Source organism: Hoplias malabaricus, chromosome 14 (assembly GCF_029633855.1).
Source record: "Hoplias malabaricus isolate fHopMal1 chromosome 14, fHopMal1.hap1, whole genome shotgun sequence".
NCBI lineage: Eukaryota > Metazoa > Chordata > Actinopteri > Characiformes > Erythrinidae > Hoplias > Hoplias malabaricus.
Genome location: NC_089813.1, coordinates 2,590,898 through 2,608,674, shown reverse-complemented (window position 1 = coordinate 2,608,674; position 17,777 = coordinate 2,590,898). Strand labels below are relative to the sequence as shown.

The following is a 17,777-nucleotide window of genomic DNA, read 5'->3' as shown; positions in this document are numbered from 1 at the left end:
TGCAAGGAGCTGAACTGGTGAAAGTGGGTGAGTTTAAATACCTGGGAACAATTGTGTTAAGTAATGAAGTGTGTGGTAGAGAGGTGAAGAGGAGTGTAGACAGGGTAGAGTGGGTGGTGCAGATGGGAAGAATGATTTGTGATAGAATGAAAGAGAACGTTTACAAGGTGGTAGTAAGGCCTGCTATGTTGGATGGTTTGGAGGCAGCTGCACTGACTAAAAGACGAGAGAGAGCTAGAAATAGTGGCGATTAAGATGCTGTGAGTATACACACTAATGTATTCAAAATAAAAATAAGAATGATATTTTTTCCAGTTTAAATAGATTTTTTTAATCAATTCTGGAATTATTTTGAATTAATTGAATTTTTGTTTCACATATTCTGAATATGAAATATGAGACTTGAATGAGATTTCTCGTAGGGACAAGATCCTCACGCTTCTCTGTTATGTTGTCAGTCATGATACCACATCCCTCTCCATTGAGATATATGGAATAAAGAATGATGGAGGCTGATTACTTTTAACAGTTTCAAGTAATTTCAGAGAAAAGTTTGCTTTTCTTTTTTTTAGTGGAAAGATCTAAAAAAACTAACAAAATTTTAATTAATAACTGCTTATTTAAATTTAAAACTCATTTTTGTCAGTTTTTAATTTTTTTAATTATAATTACTTTTTTTTATTTCTTAAGTCTGTACAGTTTATATTAAATGTGCAGGATGGGATATTGGGATATGACTGATATGGTTATAGTTATGTGTTATCTCGTCTCTCCATATAATCCATTAATACACTGGACATGTTTTCATTCTTTTCATCCATGTGTACTGGCAAGAACCTGGCCATAACATATCACGATACAGTGGTTATGATTTGATATATTGTGATATATTGCAATATTTATGAAAAGTGCCATGGTATAAGAAACAACCCACCATAAGCATAACATCTGTGCGCATTAATATGCTCTTATATTTTAATCAGAACAGTGGGATCTGCATGTGCAACAATGTTTTATATTTTCTTAATTTATTTACTTAAACAGGGGCGGCACGGTAGTGCAGCAGGTGTTGTCTCTGTCACAGCTCCAGGGACCTGGATGTTGTGGGTTCGAGTCCTGCTCCGGGTGACTGTCTGTGAGGAGTGTGGTGTGTTCTCTCTGTGTCTGTGTGGGTTTCATCCGGGTGAATGTCTGTGAGGAGTGTGGTGTGTTCTCTCTGTGTCTGCGTGGTTTCCTCCGGGTGACTGTCTGTGAGGAGTGTGGTGTTTTTTGTCTGTGTCTGCGTGGGTTTCCTCCGGGTGACTGTCTGTGAGGAGTGTGGTGTGTTCTCCTTGTGTCTGCGTGGGTTTCCTCCTGGTGACTGTCTGTGAGGAGTGTGGTGTGTTCTCCATGTCTCTGCGTGGGTTTCCTCCGGGTGCTCCGGTTTCCTGCCATGCTCGAAAAACACATGTTGGTAGGTGGATTGGAGACTCAAAAGTGTTAGTAGGTGTGAGTGTGTGTCACCCTGTGAAGGACTGGCGCCCCCTCCAGGGTTTGTTCCTAGCTTGCGCCCAGTGATTCCAGACCCACCACCGCCCTGAACTGGATGAGGGTCACAGACCACACCACATCACACTCCTCACAGACAATCACCAGGAGGAAACCCACACAGACACAGGGAGAACACATCACACTCCTCACAGGCAGTCACCCGGAGCGGTACTATTACCCACAACCTCCAGGACCCTGGAGTTGTGACAGAGACATTACCTGCTGCACCACCGTGCCCCCCAATTCAATATCAGTGCATCCGTAAAAACAATAGATGAATATCTCTACAGAGAGGACATAGATAAATGACAGAAAACTCATACAGATCAATAACTTATTCTCACTAATTTACAGGATCAGTGTGGAACAAGCAGTCAGTCTGGACAGAGAATCAGAATGTCTCTTACACCTGCTGGAGTGCTGCTTATGTTCATCTAGCTCCTCCCTTAGACTGTACCTATATTAATGCAGGTAAAAAAAGTATCCTATATACATTTAATTTACATACATCAGTAAATATACTAAATATTCACAGTTCTGCAGTCATTCACATTCATTGAAATATCATTAATTATCAACAGTTATGGTGTACACTTATTAAGACTTTTTATAACCATCTTTTACAGGTTATTTTACAGGTTCCTTTCTTCCCACCCCATCTACAGAAGATGGACTCATCCAGGTGAGTACAACTCAGAGATTATCACTTAATACTCTGTACAGGTAAAGAGGCAGTCCAGAGACAAGCAAAAATCAATACATATAATAGTCAATGTTTCTGGAGAGAAATGACACTTCTATTTATTTATTTTTATTTATTTTAATTTTTTTTGCCTTGTTCTTTGTTGATATTAATGATATTAATGATTCCTTGGTTATATTTTTACAGGGTAACTCCAAACATAAATATTTATAGTAATGGCCCTTTTGGGGATATATTTCACAAATCAACTATGCATGTGTGTGTGTGTGTGTTTCAGTTGTCAGATGATACAAAGATTCATTCATTCATTCTCTGTGACGCTTATCCAGTTCAGGAGCCTACCCAGAATCACTGGGCTCAAGGCAGGAATACACCCTGGAGGGGGCGCCAGGGCAACTGTTACAGAGATAACATTATTTTATTTTTTAAATATGGGTGACTTTAAATTTAGCATATTTTTAAAGGGTGCCCTGATAAAAAAAATAAAAGATTGAGAAACTGTTCTAGTTCCAGTTTTTTATAATTGCCACAAGGTTCACACATTCTTCCCTCTGGAAACATAGACCAGATTTTTCGGATAATAAGTAGCACATTGTCAATAAAAAGTACAATTTAGCAGAAGTTAAAAATACCCATGTAAGGTTTTTTAGTTTGATGTGTAGAAAGCATTTGATTTAAGTCAAAATATTGCTTATTTCATAGAATTTATCTTATTATTGATTGTTTACAATTGGTACAAAAGTGACCACCATAATTAAGTGACAGTTAAGCTACATTTAGTAGTTTATTGTATAAGAGGCATTGAGTTAATACAACATATTGTAGTCTTACAATCAATTAATTGTGGTCAGGTTTCTGTCTAAATTTCAATAATGTTTAACTGAAAGTTCAAAACCTATGAGTAGTTTCTTGCCATTCAATTAAATACCAATTATTTTGTAGTCTTGTGATGGATTGTGTACAATGTATAGAAATTAGACAAAAATGGATTTCATTCATTCATTCATTCATTATCTCATCTCATTATCTGTAACCGCTTATCCAGTTCAGGGTTGCGGTGGGTCCAGAGCCTACCTGGAATTATTGGGCGCAAGGCGGGAATACACCCTGGAGGGGGCGCCAGTCCTTCACAGGGCAACACACACACACTCACACCTACGGACACTTTTGAGTCGCCAATCCACCTACCAACATGTGTTTTTGGACTATGGGAGGAAACCGGAGCACCTGGAGGAAACACATGTGGACATGGGGAGAACACACCAACTCCTCACAGACAGTCACCCGGAGTGGGAATACAAACCCACAACCTCCAGGTCCCTGGAGCTGTGTGACTGCGACACTACCTGCTGCGCCACCGTGCCACCCTCCACCACAACTTAGTAAACCTTAAAAATACATATCTGAGAGTTGTACATTTATTGTATTGGCACTGGGCTTAATACAATGCATTAAACTTGAAATAGTTACTGGTTTCACAGGAAACCATGATAGAACTTGACGGTTATGGCACTTTTCCACCTGCATGGTATTGGCTCTGCTCAACCCAGCATGAACTGATGAGCTTTTCCCTGGTCGCTTTTCCACTAGCACAGCTCCACTATGAAATATGGGAACCAACGGCTAATGGGAACCAAAGGCTTTTGAATGCCACAACAACGGTTACAGTAAATTAGGTTTACTCATTGTGTATTCGTGTGTCATTTATTATTTAATTGTTTTTGACTAAACACAGCTGTTTTTTTTTTCAGTTTGTTTCATTAGCACCCATGTGGCTCACTTCATACCACACGCGAGCAGGGACTAAAAGTCCCAGGTACCGGATTTGTCTGATGGAAAAGCAAACGAGCTGAGTCGAGTAAGGTCCATGCAGTGGAAAAGCGCTAGTGATACAGTTTTAAAGTTAATTTCTGTGGTTTAGAAACCTCACGTATGTTACAGCAAAATTAAGAACAGTCTCTCAGTGGCTGCAGTGTTGTGACCGCATGCAATGTGAGTTTTTGTGTCAGAGGAATCATGGCACAGTGCCACGGTGTGGTACACTGTCCAGTCTCAAAACCAGGGGTGAAATCAGCATGAGGAGGACATACTGGGAATCAGACTGGAGCTCCTGAAGACTGAGGGGTTGCTAATGGACTGTAACTGATGTTTATGCTCTTGTAAATGCATCATTGGCTGTAGACATGTGTTGGTTTAGTTATTTTGTTTCATTTTTAATGACAAACAAGACCTTTCATGGACAAACATAATGCATTCTAGTCAGAATAACAAACTCACTATAGATTCCACATTAATTGGGGCCATGCTCTGTTCCACCTTAAAAGATGCTGCCCTACGTTACAACTTAAATGGTACTATTATTATATTTGAGTGTTTTTCCTCTCCCACCTTGAGTTGAGAATACATTTCTGAGATTCTGGGCTGTGTCTCAGTGTGTGCTCCTGTGGGTCCTCTTATGTTCTCATGTTGTTGCTTGACAACATCTTCCACTGCTGAAGTTCTAAACACAAATGCCAGGAACGTTTGAAGGACCTGGATGTTATTCTCGATTCACCCAAAATAACGAGGACACATCGGTTCATGACATTCCAACGAGAATGACCTGAAAAACCCATCATTCACTGCGGCATCGCGAATTTGCTCTTGTGGGAGACTTCTCCAGGAACGAAAATAGTGCACAATAACATTCTGACACAACTCCAAATCGTTCAGGTGCATTATCCTTTATGTGCTGTTTGAAAACATGCCTTTTATAAAGGGACCTGTGTTGTCTCTGTAGCAAACGTATTTCCACAAAAACAATAAAACCAAAAGATTTATAGTCTGAGGATACTGTTCACTTGTTAAACAAAACCTAATAAAAATTGTAATTATCTTAATCTTACATGACTTTTACAGTTTTAGGCAAAGAACAATACTGCAGTGTTTATTCTTTTAGCTCTATTGTTGTTTAAACTTATATCAGTATATATAGTGCTGCTAGTTTTTGTTATTCAGTATAATACATGGTGAAATTGTTATAAAAAGGGCAAGGACTTTCTAAACTTTGAATGTTGTAGCTTAAGATGCAGTTGATTAATACAATTTAATTTGTAGTCTTATGTTTGACTTTTCACAAGCTGTTGATTTTCTTAGACGAAAAGTGACTGTGCAGCTGTTTGTGTAATTTGTAGACAGTGCCTTAGGCCCTCATTGCAGTGACAACAGTACAGTCAAAACATGCTCTCTACATTAACAAGGTGTTAATGGTAAGATGAGGACAAACTGTGGTAGAGAAATATGCACAAGCAACAGGGAAAACCACAGCCTTGAAAGAATTGTTAAGATGTAAAATGTTGCATTTCATTTGGAAATCAAGGCCCAGAGTCTGGAAGAAGAGTGGAGAGGCACACAATCCAAGCTGCTGAAGTCTAGTGTGATCTAGTGTCTAGAGCCGTGTGATCTGCTGGTGTTGGTCCACTGCGTTAGATAAATCCAAAGTCAGAGCTTGTCTGCTTTATGCAGATGCGGATTTCAGTTTCCAGCAGGACTTGGCCCCTGTCCACACTGCCGAAAGCACCAGTATCTGGTTTAATAACCACAGTGTCACTGCGCTTGATTGTTTAGCTCCCAGACTCTTTTACTAAGGAGCGGTGCTGTTGTAACCCATGCAGAATGTGCATTGGCTTTGTCTCAGTGATATACAAGTACATGTACAAGTATATGTACAAGTCACCAAATGCCATGTGCACTAATGTCCCCTCATACCATCATGGATGCTGACATTTGAACTGTGCACTTTGCTAGTACGGACCACGCCCGCAGAGGCTGAAACGGGGAGGCAAACTCAGAAGTCTTTTGGGGAAGAGTTCAGGGCGGCTTATGAATGCGTATGAAGCCAGACCCCCCCGTTGGATAAAGTAATATGAGAAAAGGGTGGAGATGGGGTGGAGGTGGGAGCGAGTTTAAAACAGGAGGCTCAGTGGGCTTGATAAAGGCCGAACACGGCTCCGAATATGGGGATCAGCATGAATGACTCAGCACGGAGGAACAAGCTGACGTCGTGAAGCAGTCGAGTCAAGATCCGTCTCCTGAGCTAAATGAGGCGAGTTTGTCTGTCGCAGAAATGACGTGAATTTGCAGGGTATATATAGGGCTGAGAGGAGGAGTTCGGGCGTGGTCCTACTCCCAAAATTATGTTATTAGCATAACTTCACTTTGCTAGTACGGACCACGCCCGCAGAGGCTGAAACGGGGAGGCAAACTCAGAAGTCTTTTGGGGAAGAATTCAGGGCGGCTTATGAATGCATATGAAGCCGGACCCCCAAAAATTTACAGGAATGCTGGTCATTAAGTGCTACAGAATGGATAGGTTCAGGTACTCTGGTCAAGGGTTTGATTGGTGTCCTGATTGTGTTTAGGTGAAATGAAGGGGTTAGTGAGTCTTTGAATGAACTACCTTTAATAAACTGGTGTATGACTGAGTGTCATTTGAGACGGTAGAGAAATAGCATGAGTATGTTGAATGTCCTTCGTTGATTATGATAACGGAAATTCTAGTGTGACTGGCAATTCGAGTATTCAGATGCCGCAGTGGTAAAGGGGTGATGATTGCGAAAAGTGATATAGAGTCAGAGTTGGTCTTAAGATGGACAAGATCAACTAATAATAGAATTATAACGTATCACCAGCTAAATGTCATTTTGCTACGGTGTAACAATAATAGTGACATTTATCTAGGCCGCCATGCACTGGACAGAGTGTTGCTAAGTCCAATTTCTACTTCAGTGTAATTGATGGTGATTGGGTAATAGTGAGGGGTCTGAGGCTGGCAATAATGGGTGGAAAGTGGATTAGTAGCAGCCTTGAAGTCAAGTACTACAGAGGGGCAGTGTTAATAAAGCGAGATATTCTTTGTTGGCAGGTGTGCCCTGGTGGTGCCTTTCCAATGGCATAGAGAGAATCGAGAACGGAATGGTGATCTAGAAGGATGACAGATGAGGCCAGTTAAGAAGCCCAAAAAGGTCAGCACCGCAGGAAAGCGAGATAGAAAGAAGGCATTTTGTCACACGGGAGAAAACTCTGGAAGAGGAAAATCCAAAAAGGGCCGAGGTGCTCAAGCAAGGTGGCAATGTAGAAAGTTGACTACAAGATAACGAAGATGCCTAGAGGGTGTTGAAATAACAGGTGCCCTAGGTGGCATCAAGTGTCGGTCCAAGGTAACCTAGGGAGAGAGCATAAGCTGGAACAGTGCGGCCGCAAAGCAATGGGGTTGGGATGAAGGTCTGTGGCATGAGAGAGGAGGGCTGTAAAGGAAGAGGCAGGATGCAGCGAAACCACGAGGGGAAGGGGATTAGGATGAAGGTCCACATCAGGAGAGAGGGTGTGCTGTAAAGGAAGAGGCGGGGTGTGGGACAGATGCAAGGCAGAGGATTAGGACATGGCCTGTAACGGCACCCGGGAAGACGATGAGCTGGAAAGTCAGGGACTCTGAGTAGTGCAGCAGTAAGAAGTGGGGGATGAAGGTCCACCGAAGCACCTGAAAACAGAGCAGGAGTTAGAAGCTGTAGAGTGTGAGCAGCAAGGCAGCACAGAGGAGGGTCTGGTACGATAGTCCACAGCAGCATCTGAAAAGAGAGTATAAACTGGAAGCCGGAGGTTTGGAGAAGCACATCAGCAGAGGAGTCAGGATGAGGGTCTGCAGCAGCACCTAAATAGAAAAATGAGAATTGTAATGTTAGAGGCGGGGTATGGCGTGGCCACAAATTAAAGAGGTTGGGATGAGTGTCCATGAAGTATGCAAGCTGCTGATGTAGAGGCTGGGAGAATGAGACGATCGGATGGGAGCGAATCTAGGGTGAGGAAGCTGTGCAACAAGGAAACTGCATAGAATGCCCAGAACGCCAGGCAGGAGGCAGGCCCGGAACATCAACCTATAGAGGGGGTGTGAGCTGCAAAGTATGAGGCATAGAGCAGCAGCAGGGGAAGAGGGTGGAAAGAAAATGAATGAGGAATGAGGAGCATTGAGTGAGAATGCAGTGAGAAGAACGCATCGAGTGCCCAGAGCGCTGGACAGGAGACAGGCCCGCCGCAGCACCTATAGAGGGGTGTGGGCTAGAAGGTCTGAGGCATACAGCTGCGGCTGCAATGGGGAAAAAGTGGGAAGATGAAGGGAGGGGTGGGATGATGCGTAGAGTAGACCTACGAAGAGTAGACCGCGTCGAGTGGTCAGAGCGCTGGACAGGAGACAGGCCCGCCGCAGCACCTATAGAGGGGTGTGGGCTAGAAGGTCTGAGGCATACAGCTGCGGCTGCAATGGGGAAAAAGTGGGAAGATGAAGGGGGGGGGTGGGATGATGCGTAGAGTAGACCGCGTCGAGTGGTCAGAGCGCTGGACAGGAGACAGGCCCGCCGCAGCACCTATAGAGGGGTGCGAGCTAGAAGGTCTGAGGCATGCAGCTGCGGCTGCAACAGGGGAAGAGGTGGGATGATGAAGGGAGGGGAGGGATGATGCGTAGAGACAGATGTAGAGAAAGAAAAAAGGGGGAGTGGTGGGATGATAAAGGGAGGGGTGGGATGATGCATAGAGACAGATGTAGAGAAAGAAAAAGGGGAGGGGTGGGATGATAAAGGGAGGGGTGGGATGATGCGTAGAGAGGATAAGAGAGAACTAAATGAACTCGGAGGGCTGTCTAAATGGGTGCGATGCTGTCAATCAAGGTAGTGTTCAGATGGAAAGAGGAGCCGGTTTGGAATGGAGGCTTAAACATGCTGCCTGCTTAGCTTTTTTTTTTTTTTTTTTTCCCCCAACATTTCAGATAGGACCACTTTGGCAAGCAGTGTAGGTAAACTACTGCATGGGAGATGTGCATAAATAATGCAGATTCTAAGCCATTATCCAATTCAGCTCAGATGATTATATTATTATCAAAACAGCCCTCTAAGGCACCGACCTGTGAGACAGCAAAGACTATAAGACATTGAGGCTAATGTCTCCAGCTTAGACACGACCGGGAAGACCAAGGATACTCCAGCGGGGGGCGTCGGAGATAGACGGTTGTGATGTCATCGCATTGCTGCACAGGGGATCCTTACACCGGCAGATGGGTTTCTCTCTCTTTAGCTGAGTGAGCGACGCCATTGTTTCGGAGCACGTTGCTGGAACGCCGAGGCTGTTCTGCCGGAGAGGAGGAAATGGGAGTCTCAAGGCGCTGTAGAGCTCGTAGATGTGGAGCCGCAGCCGTGACGACAGTAGATTCGCGTTCCCCAAAACACGAGGCAGTCCCGTAGCAGCGTAGCCGAAGATGAAGATAAGGGGAGGCTCGAAGCCTTTCGCCAGCGTCGGAGGGATATGCGGGGGGTCACCCGGGAGGCCGAATGCAGCGGGAGGAGAAGCAAGAGAACAGAGCACCGATCCAGAGCGGGTAAGACAGCAGAGCATAGAACAGTTGAAGTGGTTGCAGGCGAGACAACGGCCGTACGTTACTTCAGATACCGGGCAGTCCCATAGCTGTTTAGCAGGAGCCAGTTTAAAACAGGAGGCTCAGTGGGCTTGATAAAGGCCGAACACGGCTCCAAATATGGGGATCAGCAGGAATGACTCAGCGCGGAAGAGCAAGCTGATGTCGTGAAGCAGTCGAGTCAAGATCCGTCTCCTGAGCTAAATGAGGCGAGTTTGTCTGTCGCAGAAATGACGTGAATTTGCAGGGTATATATAGGGCTGAGAGGAGGAGTTCGGGCGTGGTCCTACTCCCAAAATTATGTTATTAGCATAACTTCACTTATAACAAGCTGGATGGTTCCTCTCCTCTTTGGCCCAGAGGATGCATCATTTCCAGAAAATATTTCACATTTTGATTTGTCAGACCACAGGTCACTTTTCCACTTCACCTCAGTACATCTTAAATGAGCTGGGGTCCAGAGAATGCAGCTGTGTTTCTGGATCTTCGTTCTTGGTTCTTAATCATGTTCACAGACAATGGTTTTGGGATGTGTTTCTGAGGTCAGTGACATGATTGGGTTTAAAAAGAGTGTGTCAGAGAGGCAGAGTGTTTCAGAAATAAAGATGGGGAGGATTTCACCACTTTGTGAAAGACTGCCTGGGCAAACAGTGAAATAATTCAAGGATAATGTTTCTCAACTTAAAATAGTAAAGATCTTGTAAAAGTATCTGACAGCTAAACAAGTCCAGACCTGTCACCAACTGAAAACATCTGGTGCATTGTCAAATGAAAAACACTATAACTGAGACCCTGAGCTGTTGAGCAGCTGAAATCTTATAACAACCAAGAATCAGAAACAGTGCACTTTCAAAATTACAGAAAACTGGTCTCCTTAGTTCTCAAACACTTACAGAGTGTGGTGTAAGACAGTGGTAAAAATGCCCCTGTCCCAAACTTTTTGGAATATGTTGCTGGCATAAAATTCAAAATGGGCAAATGTTTTTCAAAACTTTTAAACTTTCATAAACTTTCTCAGTTTCAACATGTAAAATGTTGTCTTGCACATCATTGCATTTTGTTTTTATTTACATTTTGCAAAAAGTCTCAACTTTTTGGGTTTTGTAGATTTATTTGGCTATTGACATTGTTATAAATTAAATAATCTATAAATGTGTTAAATGTGTTGTAGTATATAAGCAAGAAATATCTGCACATTTCTAAGTTGGTGTGACATCATTAGGTCCAATAAGCAGAGAGATTAATAGATTTATCTGGATATTAACATTATTATATATTACACAACTTAACTATTCACCACTATATGCCTTGTAGAATGTAAGGAATACATTTCTGTATTTTTCTAAGTTGGTTTGACTTCATTAGGTGCATTAATTAAAAAGTTTAATAGATTTATGTGAAAATTAAAAATATTATAAAGTAAATAATGTCACTTTTCACCAAATTAACCCTTGTAGTCAGGAATAAATATCTGTACATCTCTAAGTTTAAAAGATTTATTTGTCTATGAATGTCATTATTAAATAAATTACTTCACTATTTACCAAATCGAGCCTTGTAGCATGTAAGGAATAAATATCTGTTTTGTTCTGTGTTGGTTTGACATCATTAGGTTCAATAACATTGGAATTTAATAGATTTATATGGGTTTTATAATCACTATAAAATTAATGTCTTAATTTTTCACCATAATAATCCCTGTAATGTGTGAAGAATAAATATCTGTAATTTTGTCATTTCATTTAAAATCTTTGTCTAATAACATTGGAGTTTAATATATTTAAATGGTTATTAAAATCATTATAAAATAAATGATTGAATTTTTCACCAAAGTAAGCCTAATGTGTAAAGAAAAAGTCTCTGTAGTTTTCTAACTGTGTGCGACATCATTAGGTCCAATAAAGAAAGAGTTAAACGCTATACGTTTCTTCTGGTGATTGCGCGACGGTCCCTAACGCTGGAGGTGGGCGCAGGGGCAAAATCAGTAACAATTGGCTGCGTTTCTGGTTTAATCGGAGTAAGTACAGTTTAATGAATAAAAGCTATGGATCAGAGGCGATTGCTCGAAGACTGCCAGGGAAGCTCAGCTTCCCCTAAAATGTCAAAAAATAAGTGATCAAATATATACTGTTGTGTGTACATGTCATTGAATAAATATGCACTATAATGCACTCAACTTTTGTTCAGAGTCAGCTTCTTATCACTGGTAAAGACGCGGCTTTCCTCTCAATCATTCCCGCAGCTTCACAGTACTTTAAACAGTCCACAGAGTTCAATAGCGAAGCAGCGAAGTGCAGCGAAACGAGACGAGCCATTGGATAAATGCTGGGCTTTGTCCCGCCCATCGGGCGCTCAGTGTCTCTGGAGGTCTATGGGGCAGTGGGCTGGCCTCGGCTGGCCCGGACTCTCAGCTTCTGCATGATGATTGGATGATCTGTCTGAGGCTGAATCCCTTTTTGATTGACAGCGAAATGAGCGAATCAGCGATCCTTTGGTGTAAAGATCCGTGGGAGCATTACATTTTCATTCTGTTCTGAGTTGAACCGGAGACTTTCTTAAACCTCTTAGCGGCATTTTATTTGATAAAAACGACTAGCGACAAATTGAGCTTCTATTTCTGGTGGTTTTTTTTGTAGCTGCTTGTGTTTGGAGACTGACTTCTATCACTCTTTCTGACTTCTATCGCAGTTTCTGTCCAGCGGGTGCTGCTGAGCCCCTCCACCGTCACAAAGCACTCACAGGCGGACACACTTCACATGGGCCAAGGCCGTTTAAGCAGCCTGGCTCTGCTGGCCGTTGAGAGGACGCTAGTCAAGTCCCTGGAAAAGATGCCTTGTTGGTACGACAGGGTCACAGATCATTTTCTTGAAAAGGAACGGAGGGTAGAATTTACGTATAAATAAACCGACACATTTTATAATGTAGGCCGAAATTGAGCTTCCCCTCCTTGAAAGACCAGCATCCACCACTGCTATGGATGTAATATTTGGTTTATTTTGTTACACCAGGAATCTGCGAGTCAAACGGTGAATAAATGTTTGGTAACTGGCGAAAACAGGAGCCGTGTTCCGGTGAAGACAGGCCAGGACCAAGTCAGAGGAACACAGACAAACCCACAGAAAAATCCAGAATAGATTCCTTGTCCTTGTCCAAGTGAAATACTGGAGGAACGCATCCCCAGTGCGCTGCTATCTTTCAGAGGCCACCGTCCCACGAAGCACGTGCACTGGTGTAATGGAAAAGCAATAAGGCCCGCTTTCCCGTGCTCTGGTCGCGCTCCAGCCTCTCTCTTTGCACCCTGCACGAGCGCGGATAATGAAAGATTGTTTAGCGTCGCTTCAATAAACTGAGTGAAAGAGGAACAGACTCAGCACAGAAAGCTGAAGTGTTATTCTTTGTGAAAAGAAATATGCCCTAAATCTCAACATTAAGAAGCAGTCGTTCGGCAGATGGACTTTTCCCCTTTAAACCAGGCCCAGACCCAGTGCCATTTCATTTACACAACATTTTACTGTTCTTTGTTTAAAAACAATTCAATATCTACATCTAATGGTTACAGTTTTTAGTTTTAAAATAAACCAGGGTCTGAGTTTAATTACTGCAATTTTGACTGCATTTATATAATTTACTTTTTTAGTTTTAAATTAATGAAGGCTCTAAATATTATAATGGCAGTGCTGGCTGAATTAGTTTGATTTATTTTGTTTATTTACTGCTTATTTTGTATATAATGCTGTTTTACATGAGTTCGTTAAAAATAGAAATAATCAGAATCGGCCTCAAAAGCGCTGATCGGTCCACCTCTACTTTAAATACATCACTCTGTTTGTAATGAATCTATAGATGAGTTTCACTTTCTGAACTGAACACTGAAATACATTAACTTTTTGATGATCCAATGAAAAACAGTATCTCTGTGTTTGTGGGAGTTTATTTACTACAACATTTGCACACAACAGCTGTTCTTCACACTATGTAAATATTTCATGATGAATGACCAAAAGAAACGCTCCAGATTACTCTGAATTAAATATTTTACACTGACTTTCAATGAAAGTTAAGAATGTTTTTTCCTTTTTTCTGTAAAGTTACTGTTTTGGACAGTTTTCATTGGACAGGAACAATATACAAACACACACACACACACACACACACACACACACACACACACACACACACACACACATATGTGAATAATTTCTACTGACCTACATTGCCTTTATTTGTGAGTGCTCTGTGTGTTGTAATCATGCTCAGGTCTTACCTTTTGGTATTACAGGGTTTTTATTAATCTCTATACTAAGACCCAAGTTTTTTCTGCAGTGTCCTATGTCATTAACAGCTCCCTCATAGGTTCCTTCTACATAGGTGAACTGATCTGCGAACTGTGGCAGAGTCATCTCTCCTTTCTCCAAACTGAAATCAGCGTGCCACATTTCTTCTCCATCGAGTCCATAGATCTTCTCTCTCTCTGAGTCTGAGCAGAGGCTTAATGCAACATTCCGGTGTTTCACTGGAGACAGAGAGAGAGGGAGAGAGAGTGAGAGTGAGAGAGAGTGAGTGAGAGTGAAAAAGTGAGAGAGAGAGTGAGAATATCACATTATTCAGTCAGTTTGGTTTATTTATTTTGAGAATTGATTATATTGTTTTATTTTGTTTTAATAAACATTCATTTAAATATTTGTTTATAAATATGATTTTAGTAAATAGTAAGTAAATTAGATAAACACATGAAAAACTAGAGAACACACCTATCGCTATCTTCTAGGTTTCATTGTTTGTACACCTGTGTAATCACTGTGTAAAGTGTAAATAAAGTTAATATAAAATATCCCAACTTTATCGAGATGCGTTACTCCATCAAATAAATATTTCTTATGAAATGGTAAAATGTCTCACTTCAAGTAGCAGATGTGTGCTTTGTGTTCTACTGTGAACCAAATATGGCTCTATAAGATTTGCAAGTCATTGCATTCTGTTTTTATTTATATTTATTTGTTTTACACAGCGTCCCACCATTTTTTGGAGCTGGGGCTGTACACCACTTCTTGTGGCGCATTGTGGGATGCTTATAATGCACTAAAAAATTTTCATGTTTTCAAAGAGTAATAAAAAATGGCAGGAACAAAAAAATAGTGCTTTACAGTAAATAAGGCACCATTTCCAACAGAGCCATGTTTCATTTAACTTACTACTTAACTGTAGAAAACCATAGCAGGATCATTGTATAAATAGTTCATGTTAGTATCATGGTTATCATTAGTTACTAACTGCAGTGAAACCATGACAGGATCATAGTATAAATAGTTCATGTTAGTATCATGGTGATCAGTGATTATCTCACTCAGAAAAAAAAAAAATTGGAAAAAAAAAGCAACCTTAACTCAAGTGAAAAAAAATAGAAAAGATCCTGACTAATCAAAGTATCTAGGAACCTTTAATTTGTAACCCTTTTTTCCCTGGGGTATAACTATGGTGTTACACAGAGGCCTACTTCTCTTACTCACTCTTAAACATGGGAAAGACAAGAGAACACACTATTCAAGTAAAGCAGATGTGTGTCGACCTTCATAAATCAGGCAATGGCTACAAGAAAATAGCCACTCACCTGCAGATGCCCTCATCTACAGTCAGAGCAATCATCAAAAAGTTCAAATCATCTGGAACTGTGACAAACTGTGACAAAGCCTGGAAGAGGACACAAGCGTATCTCGCCACCACACACAGAGATAGCGGAGACTGTGAGAAGAGAGAAGTGCTGAACAGAGCAATTCTGAGATTAGAAGGGGAGACTAGATAGAGTGGAAGAAGGCAGTCAACAAACTGAAGGACATCCCTCACCGTCTGCAACCATTTTTCCTGACAGTAAAAAAAATAGGAGATAACAAGATAATAAGGGGATGTTTGGGTTGATGGAATGAGACATGATGTAATAACGCCCAAATGGCACACATGATGGTGTACGTGACTGGGGTCCTATATATACTGCATGATTTTGTTTCATAAAGGAGAGATTGGAGAGAATTCTTGATGTGTCTGTATTCCTCTGATTTCCCCAAAGAATTCTTTGAGCATTGATCTTCCTTCCTGGTAATACTTAGATATTGTCATAACAATTTGGGGGCTCGTTGTCTGGGATATCTCGTGTTTCTGGTGTCTTCCGAGCAGGGGACAAAAGGCGGATTGAAAGGGTAAGTCCAGCTACACCTCCAGAGTGGGGAGGTGGCTCCATTTCTGGTCCACCGGCACCGCTGATATTGAACTTGGCACGGGACACCAGGAGGGAATACCGATTGAACCGCGGTAAGGTGTTGATGATTTTATGTTTCCAGAGCTGACAAGCTCTTAGGGTAGAACATTCTATTGAGTAAGGTGCCGTTAGAAAGAGTCTGCTAGAGAGGAACATACAGGTGACGTCAAAATAGCTTCTAAGGGAGAAACAAAAAGAAAGAGTTTCATCAACCTGGGGTTGGCATAAAAAAAAGGAGGGGGGGTTATGAACTTGGGATTTTTGTTTAAATACAAGTATGGGGCGTTGTTACAGCAAAACAGCATGGACGCAGATTCTTGAAAAAGATAGGATAAATAAAGCTGCCTCGCAGTACCGACTCATACTAAAAGAGTATGGGCCAAGCAGTGTGAGGCAGATGGAAGAGTAGGTAAAAAAGGGGTTTCCTGTGGGAGGAAACTTCAGTGTTAAACAATTAGAATGGTTAAGATTAAAAATCATTACAGAATTCAGAAATCTACCAGAGCCGGTTGTAACGGACTGGCAAGCACTACAGATATGGAAGGGTGAGTCAGAAAAAGAATTCAGACACAGAAAAAAAATTAGAAGGGAAAAAACTTAATACAAAAAAACTGATGTGTGTCCTCTACTCTCTACTCTCCACTTCTCCATGTGCCCCAGTTCCTGCTCTGGCTCCGAACCGGTTTCCTCCGAATGCGCCTCCAGATTATGGTCATCATCTGAAGATTGACTTGGGCCTGGACGTGTGTTCTCAACTGATTTCACCTGCACCTGATTTCATCTCCACCACCACCTGCACCTCTGTCCACTGTAGCGCAGTTGACAGCACAGCCAGTGCTACTGACGCAGCTGCAGCAGCCGACACTGACCACACAGCCACAACAACAGTTGAAGCATGCAGAAGGGGCTGTCGGGGAGACAGTTAAGACCGGAGAGACAACACAGTCTCTTCGACTACATTGCCAAAGATGACTGCAACAGACTTCACCCCAAACTGAAAATGGAAAGAAACCACACCATTGAGCATGAAGCTCCATTCCCGTGATGAAGTTCCAGGCTGATGGAGGTGACAGAGCACTTCAGCAAGCCAATGCTCCAAGTGCCTATGGGTGACAGTGTAGGACAAGTGTTTGGGCCTTGGACATTTTCTGAAATAAAAGAGGTGGCAGCCTCACTCCCTGATGTCAGTGATGGGGTGAGGAAATCCTGTAAATACCTCAGACAGTTCTGTGAGACTTTCCATCCAAGTATACATGAACTTTGGAGAAACTTTGTGCTGGCAGTTCGAATGGGAGACTCGCATGCTCATGTGGAAAAGCATTGCTTATGTGGAGAACTTTGCTGCACACGCAGAAAAGACTTTGAACAGCAAGAAGAAGGAAGAGTGTAAACAGGCAGAGGCTCAGCTGGCTCTGTGGAAACAAGTAGCTGGTAAAGATCCACAAAGGGGTTTTCACCATGGTTATGGACATGAGTCCATAAAACTCAGGTTGTTTCTCCTGTGGACTGCATGACCACTTCATAAGAGACTGAACCTGACAACAATGGAGGCAGCAGACAGAGATGAGGGGAGCGGGACGGAGGAGCCAGAGGGGAATGGAGCATCTGGACAAGACCATGAGCAAATAAGTGAACAATTTTTGTTATTAACACAAACTGATTCTTATGTTGCCATGCCTAGAATATAGATGACTGTAGCAAGGGTAGAATTTAGCTTTTAGTAGATTCATGAGCAACCACTTTGAGCTTCATGTTTTTCAATTAGACCTCAGCATAAGGGGTGTCTGGCCAAAGTTACGGATGTAGTAACAGAGTCTTTAGGATGTTCCATGCAGACAGAAAAAAATAAATACATG

At 42.0% G+C, this 17,777-nt stretch overlaps 1 protein-coding gene across 1 annotated transcript in view; it reads right to left on the bottom strand.

Moving 5' to 3' along the window:
- Window positions 1-17,777, bottom strand: part of LOC136666347 (H-2 class II histocompatibility antigen, A-U alpha chain-like) — a 37,788-nt gene that overhangs the window by 9,427 nt on the left and 10,584 nt on the right. Inside the window, exon 2 of the mRNA XM_066644467.1 lies at window positions 13,936-14,184. Coding sequence (XP_066500564.1) covers window positions 13,936-14,184 — 249 coding nt within the window. The remainder of the gene's footprint in view (window positions 1-13,935; window positions 14,185-17,777) is intronic.